The sequence below is a fragment of the Morchella sextelata genome, assembly GCF_020137385.1.
Source record: "Morchella sextelata strain SCLS chromosome Unknown scls_3, whole genome shotgun sequence".
Taxonomy (NCBI): domain Eukaryota; kingdom Fungi; phylum Ascomycota; class Pezizomycetes; order Pezizales; family Morchellaceae; genus Morchella; species Morchella sextelata.
In genome coordinates, this window is record NW_025408618.1 from 3,534,071 (window position 1) to 3,541,662 (window position 7,592).

Genomic DNA, 7,592 nt, shown 5'->3' on the forward strand with positions numbered 1-7,592 from the left:
GGTTTTGGTTACCTAATAGTGACTTCTTGCCTGAAGAATGGTTATTTCATATTCAAATAACACAAAATGAATTCTTAGGCATTGCAGAGACGTCCTACACTCGAAATTTGGGTTTAGGGAGCGTGTTGCGTTGTGCCAAGATATAGGTATTTGGGGTAATTGGGCGTTGTCAGGCCATATGCACATTTTTTTTTTTAATTCATTAATTGCATGCCATATGCACATTGCGATATATACATGTATACTTATATGATGGCGACCTTAGTAGCAATAGTGTCACGAATTTATTCAGCTATTAAGGATTTTATTTATGCAATTATATGATTACCTCTCTAGCCAAGCTATGTATATGCTCCACAAATCAACTCCAAGTCTTCCGAAATTGAAAAATTGAAAGGAAAAAAGAGAAACACATGTAACTAAAGGAAAGAGACCCATGCAGTAGATTGAAAACACAAAGGGAATTTTTCGAAATGGGAACTATTGACCATTTCATGATCAGGTATGACGGCCGGACTTAGATTTGGACAGCGGCCATCAATTTCTTGTTCATACTAGATAAAAAGAGTAGTTAGAATTTATTGCATTGAAGAGGTAAAATTTCAGAGTAATAGGGGACCTACAAATTAAAGAAGGAAAATTGATTGGAGTTGGCTCCATATTCATAGATAAACCTGCTCGCCAGGTAACTTCCAAAGATAGCCTTCGTGTAATTGATAGGGACTCTCTTCAAGAGCACCTCGAGACCAACGGTATTGATCAAGCAGGCCGGCAATGCCTCTTTGAGAACACTGCGTCTCAAGGCAAGGTTTTTCCAAAGATCGGTCTCCCGAATCTCTTCGTCCAACTTAATGATAGCCATCGAGAGCTCGTCTGAGAGGACGGAAAACTTCTTTCCAGTAATTCGTTTCTCGCGCCAGAGAGCCTCGAACTCTAGTCTTGCATTCTCGCGGATGGTATCCTGTACCGCTTTGACGTACGATGTATAAAACGACGGGGTGATGCCATCGATGACACACATGTGGGTGGTGAATTCCGCATCGTTGAAAGCAAGGGAGGCGAGGACCTAAATATTCGCAGATGTGAGTATTTTCAGAAAAGTAATGATGGGAAGATTTATAATTAACACACCTCCATGGAAGAGCTAGTGACGCCGCCTTTATTGGCACTGGCATCTTTAATAAGGATTGCTCCCGCCTCTTCCAATCTTAATTTTGCATCTTGTGAGATGAACAGATTCGCCCCCTCGACAATGTATGGAATATTACATTCTCCGTCACCAATAAGCTTCCATACATTGGAGAGATTGATTGATTCAGGTCTTCCACCGCATGGAACAAAGACATCGAATAGAAGCTTTGACCGAAGATGAAACGTATTACGGAAAATTGTCCCGTTAGGGACGACTTCACCGTCTGGCAGTCTGAGATTAACATCGTCAAGGAGAACCCGATATCCCACCTCAGAAAGCAGAGTGATATCGAAATTAGAAACCATGAGACGTTTAGTCGCAAGGCGTTCAAGTTCGTCGCGATTCAAACCTTTTGGATCAACGATGACACCAGATCCATCAACTAGAAGCAAGAATATTAGCAAAAGAATCTTGAAGATTGGAATTTAGGAGACAGGAGAGCGAACCGATAGCACCATACTTCTCACTGCTTAGGAGAATTTCATTGGACCCAAGGTCGCCATCAGGACCACCAGTCTGGAGTTTCAGCATATCTCTTTGGTCAATATTGAGCTTATTATAAATTCCAAGAACATATTCACGGACACCTAAAGAGGTCATTCCATAGGTATCGTGCGGCATGCCGCCAAGGCATGCGCTCTTCCCAGTAAAGAAAGACTTCCAGAATGGTGCCTTTCTCTTCTTTGCATGGGTGGTTGCCCAATCGACTAAACCAGCTGTGTTTTCGTCTGGGCCCATGAAAAGGGTCTCGGGTTTCTTATAATGATCGACAAGAGGTTCCTTAATGCCAGGTACATCGGCTACTACCACAAGGTCAAGAATTGCATCGATGTATTTCTCAAATGCGCAAACCTCCTTGTCTTGATGGTTGGCGTCCAGGAGAATCACACCTTTTGCACCACCTTCGGGAATGTCTTTGTTTTTGCGGTTCTGAGTATTCGCAAGATTATAGTTTTCGTCGAAAACAGAACGAGAGTTCAAAGTATAGACCTCTTCATTGCGACTCTTCACGATCCTGATACCGCCGCGGGCAATATCACGAAACCTCTGTTGTACTGTTAGTGAGAGCCCCAAAAGAAATTGATACTGGCAATGGACGAACCAAATGGAACCCTCTAAATTCCAATCCAATAACCATGAACATCCCGAACAAAGGCTGAGGATACTCGTTCGCCGGTAAAAAGCTCGGACACATCCGAAAGCTGAGAGCAACCTTTGTCGGTGTATAGAAGTTCGTTTTCCTACCCAAAAACATTAGTCAAGGAGAGAGCACATGACTCTTAGGGATATATCACTGACAAAACATGTTTGTTGAAGGTTATGAAAAACTTCATAACTCGCTCCTGATCTTCATTTCTGACGGAAGTCGTAATTTTAGCATTCAGTTCTTCCTCGGTCAAGACTGGATCACCCTTCAACAGCTGTGAACTGATGAAGGACTGCTTGAGGATGCTGGTTCCCCGGCGGCGTGGTTGGATATAGTGTTTGCTTGCGAAGGACAAGTAAAGTGCATGGATAAGAGACGGATGCTCCTTAATGCATTTGAAAATGTAATCAGCATTGAAGGTCTCGTGAGAGAACCTTCGCTTCAGATTGCTCATCAGCTCAGCATGGGCAGTATTAGCGGGGTCGAGGAAGGTTGACAAAGTCCCAAGCTCGCTACCTGTTCGAAGGTTAGTATCAAACTTTGACCGCCTTGAAGTAAGGGTTGCCTACCAAATCTGTTCAAAAAGTGGCCCACAAAGTGACACACGCAATGAGCATAGATAGTCTCCTGCAAGCTCAGCTTTCCGCTCATGAAATGAGCTTGAAAGAGATTTTGTGGAATGCAGTTGAGTAAACTGACTTCCCTTACAATCTGTTCAATGCACACCTCGATAGGTGGGAAATTGAACTTGCATTCGGGATCAGGGGTGGAAGCCAAGTAAATGCAGATGATAGTGACTCCGTTTGAGAAATGTTCTAATATAGTTAGTAAATATATTTCCAAGTTTTTTCCATATTCATTATTGAGTGAGTTCATACCAACATATTTCCTAAGTGAGGTACACCCATAGTAGTGATAAAGATCACTAAGGGCAGAGAATAGACCCATAGTAGTCCCCTGCTTAAAACCAATAACGAGACGCATCTCCTTCTTCTTGATTGGAACCATCTTAATCACAGGACCGGTGACCATCACAACACTATTGATGATCTCCTGGTAGATTCTTCTTGTATTTGGCGTAACCTTTTCCAAGAAAGTCTTGTCAGAGATTACGTCAAGGTTAGTCTCACCTTCCATGGGAGTTGGGTTGACAAATTCGCAGAGATACAAGAAATAGCATCTCATTTTATAAATACGTGACCTAAATGACTCAAGACGCCATGACCTTTTGGGGGTTGACCCATCGAGGTATTTGGTGTCCATAAGTTGTTCATAACGAGCTCCCGAAAGGACAGATACACCGGGCTCGGTGGAGTCAAAGAAGACTGCGTGATCTGTAAAGGAACGTCAGACACCAGTTTTTAAGCTCAGCAAAAAGGTTTGAATACTTTCGGATTCTGTTGCAAAACAGATATCGAGCATCTTTTTCCTAGAAAATGAATGCACTTTCGCAGCATACAGTGACAAAATATTGTTTGACACATTTTCCTAAAATAAGTTAGCTAACGTCACTCCCTGGGTGAAATGAAGCAGAATCAGATATACTTACGACTGTCTCAGTCTTGAAATACGAATCTACAAACAAATTAGCTCCAGCAGCAAATCGAACAGAACGTTTCAGGACACCGACCATCAATGCCGAGAGACTTATAAAAAGACTCAGTCTCACGCTCAACAAATTCCTCTGGGATGTACGATACTCCTTCAAGGTAGTTCATGACTGGTGCAACCATTAGTCACGGGTAACTAGGGGAATAAAAGGAAAAGTTGACCAGACAACACTTACCGATGTACATGTGTTCATCTTTGCCAGGAAACTGGCCTGGGAAGTAACCATCATTGTGGTTTTCTGGTAGAGGAGCTTCATCCTTCAAGATGCGGCATTCTGGTGCAGCGGGGACGGGGGGCCACGGATTGGCACCGTTGCCCCTGGGGGGCATGACAGTGAAATTGGCTGCCATGAATTGATGATGTGTTTGTAGAAAATTAATTTCTTTTGATAGATCAACTGTTGATAAGTTAGTAAATGTAATCCAACTTGAGCAGTCTTTGATGAATTGAGCAGCAGAATAGCACTCGAGCAGATGATAGTTGCTGAATGATGGACGATAATTGGAATAACTTACAAGAGGATGGTTGAATTTTTACTGAACGTGCTCAGTCTAAACAGATGTTATTATCACGATGAATTGAGTTGGTGAGGATGAGTTGTGGAGTAAAGAAGGAGAAGAAGAGGTTGAGTGGGAGTTTAAAGGAAAGGTGGGATGGAGAAGTGTAGCTTTTGATTTAAATTTATCTACCGCTCAAAGGGCCTTTTGGGTGCATGCATTCTCTGATTTAAAGTTGCCCAGTACCTCTGAGCATGTCACGTCAGTCTGCCAGGTCCCCTTAACTACATGTATACATTGTAAAACATATTCCCAGACGGTCGGACGATTGCTCGGTAGTACATGTCAAGCCCTCGTGCCTATTGTGCTCTAGTCTTCTACCAGCGTGGTCGATGACTTGAGTGAGCTCGAGGCTACAAATGGCTACCACCGGCGGAACGGCTAGCAAGACTGGCAAGTACAGAGAATGGAATTGGTGTCCAAGGCCTGTAAATCTAACTATTTTAACCCTTCTGAGAGTAAACACGACATAACGGAATAAAAAAATCGTCTATCACAGATCCTGAGTATGTCTTTATGTTCGCAATGAATCAATCAATTAATCAATTAGATGAGCATGTTCATGGTCGATCACTCGAATCGGGGGAGACTTGTTTAAGGACATACATGTAATAATAATAATAATCTCTCATACTCGTATGCAACCGTGAGTTTATGGCGACGTTCAAAGGATTACCGCTGTCCCCATTTGGCTTGTTCAAGGACGATATCAAGAGGGGACTGGAAACAGAAGTCTGCTTTATTCACAGAATAGAAAAGATATTTAGTTAGCTATTTGCATGTGGCCAAGTAAAGGAGTCTACATGGCATTCCTATTACGGTGCCATTTGAAAAGCTACATGTATGTATCTAACAACCAAGAGAAGGTTTATTACATGTAGGGTATGTGGATGTGGGCCTTTGTGCCCGCGTGGAAAGTGTGTTTTACGCAGTAGAGGAGTTTCGAGCTGCCCGCCGTAATGCTAGACTGTCGGTTAAGGCATCGGCCTACGCAGCTTCACAAAACCTAAATTGTACCCGGTACCTTTCACACAGTCGAGCACATACATCTCTCTACACTACCGTAGCGCCTCGTGAGAAGAGACTCATCCCTGATGGTAAGAAGCGACCTACCGTGTATCATCAACACTACACCAAATGAAGGAGGTTTACGCCTCTGGGCTTGCCGTAGCTGGCTTAGCAAGCCTTTCCCAGCGAGTAGTTTGGATGTTGTTTGTGGCGGGTCATTTTGTTGGTGTTGGCGATTACGTTATTATCAACGTTTCGGTTTGAAGTTTGGGTGTGGCTCCAAACTACATGTATACATGTATACGTTCATGTTAGGCTCGTCCCCACCCCCTCTACTTCCCCTACTGGTGAGCAGCTTGCTGCTAAGTAGGGGATGGGTACGAGACTACGTTCATGTATCTATACTTTTACCTTGGAGCCGCCTTGTGCTCTAAACTGTACATGACCTATAAATAGTGAGCCTTCTCTCCCTCTTCCTTGGTTTTGATCATCAGTTCTTACATACAATAGACTTCAATTCATCGGTTCTCTACATGTACTGCTCTAAAGGCCATCTCTGAAAACAGCAGCCGTGTCGGTATGTAATTTTCTAAATAAATCGGTACCTGCATGCAAAGCAAGCAGTACTAAGCGTGTCGAGCTAAATCAATTGCCTAGCGCAATCAGGACTGTGTGCAACACCAGCGGTCACTCGTCTCTTGGCATTTCCTCAAATGGGGTTCGTGATGTCGCTGGTTGTACATGTCCCTGATTGAGCATTCACCCAATCTCGATTCCGCCCTACTGGTTTAAGGTCGGGTACTCGCTGAATTGGATCGTTTTGGGTAACCTCGTCAGTGTTCTTCTGTCCCTGTGTTTATCGACGTTAAGCTGGTTGATCACATTATAAACGAGTATCGATGAAGGAGTAGGTGTATTCAATTGACGGGCCAACACTTCCATACTCTCCGCCGTACAAACATGGCCATTAAACCTTCCCTCTAACGGATTTTGGCCCGATTTGATCTCTCGGAGCGTTACTAGCGACCCTTGAACCATCTCATTCCTGCCGGTCCCCACAACAACGACGTCACCTCTCTGTATCCACTTTCCCCCCCCAATCTTCACTCCCGCCAAATCACCATCCCCAGTTTCTCTAATCCACTCTAGAGTACCTACTTCAGTAACCTAAAGTACTTACTCTACACGGCGGTCATGACAGCCCAGTGACGTCCCAACACCGTACCCCCTATCCCTGCCAGGGATTCAGGGATCCAGGATCAGGGGCGTCCGGATGTAGCCGCCTGCGTCATACCACCGAGAACCCTTGCATTTGCATGCCTTACTTGCCTTGTTCCACGTGCCTGCATGCAGCTCTCGATAAATTTCGATGCCCTTTAATATTCGACTCTCTCGCCTCCTTCTCTCTCATGCTGTTTTATTAGACAGATTTTTTTTTATTATTTTTGTTTGGCAGTCCTTTTTGGAACCACTGAGTATATACCACGAATTAACGATCTACGAACCGAACTCCTACCAGCTTCTACCATCTGCTAGCTATTGCTATTGCTATTTCCATCCAAGGCTGTTTCTGCGACATAGCTACATAGCCAGCTGCTGTTATTCCACGTCTCGGTGTTTTAGCGGGAAGATTGTTTTGAGCGAGTTGGAGACCGACACGCGAGGCATTGATCTTGGTTCAGCTCATCGCTTTGCATCCATCTACAATCTTCATACTTAGCCAGCCATCCAGGCGTCCAGGCATCCAGACATCCAGCAAGTCAGGCGGCCAGCAAAAAAAAATCAAAAAAAAATCGAGACAAAAGGTATGGGGACATGTAGCTTTTGCTTGTGGGAGTTGATACGCTGGTGCTGATTTACCTGTTATTCTTAGAACCTGAAGAGGACGGTCTCTAGACGCTGTAGCTAGTATATAAGACTACTGCTATACATCACCACAAACATATCAAATTCCCATCAGCTCTACCTACGCCTACCACATCTAAGACCAAGGCGTCTACCATTGCTCGCAACTTACTACTACTCACTTGACCCATTTCACCCACTTTACTCAGACACAGAGACAAACACAAACACA

At 44.0% G+C, this 7,592-nt stretch overlaps 1 protein-coding gene across 1 annotated transcript; it reads right to left on the reverse strand.

Moving 5' to 3' along the window:
* Positions 1–517: 517 nt before the first annotated feature.
* H6S33_009749 (uncharacterized protein) lies at positions 518–4,300 on the reverse strand (the record flags this gene model as incomplete). The annotated part of the gene is made up of 12 exons (XM_044841179.1): positions 518–554; positions 624–1,066; positions 1,132–1,574; positions 1,639–2,239; positions 2,295–2,433; positions 2,492–2,855; positions 2,909–3,154; positions 3,218–3,673; positions 3,728–3,827; positions 3,889–3,914; positions 3,970–4,059; positions 4,126–4,300. The coding sequence occupies 12 exons, from the start codon at positions 4,298–4,300 to the stop codon at positions 518–520; spliced, it is 3,120 nt and encodes a 1,039-aa protein (XP_044698564.1).
* Positions 4,301–7,592: the final 3,292 nt, after the last annotated feature.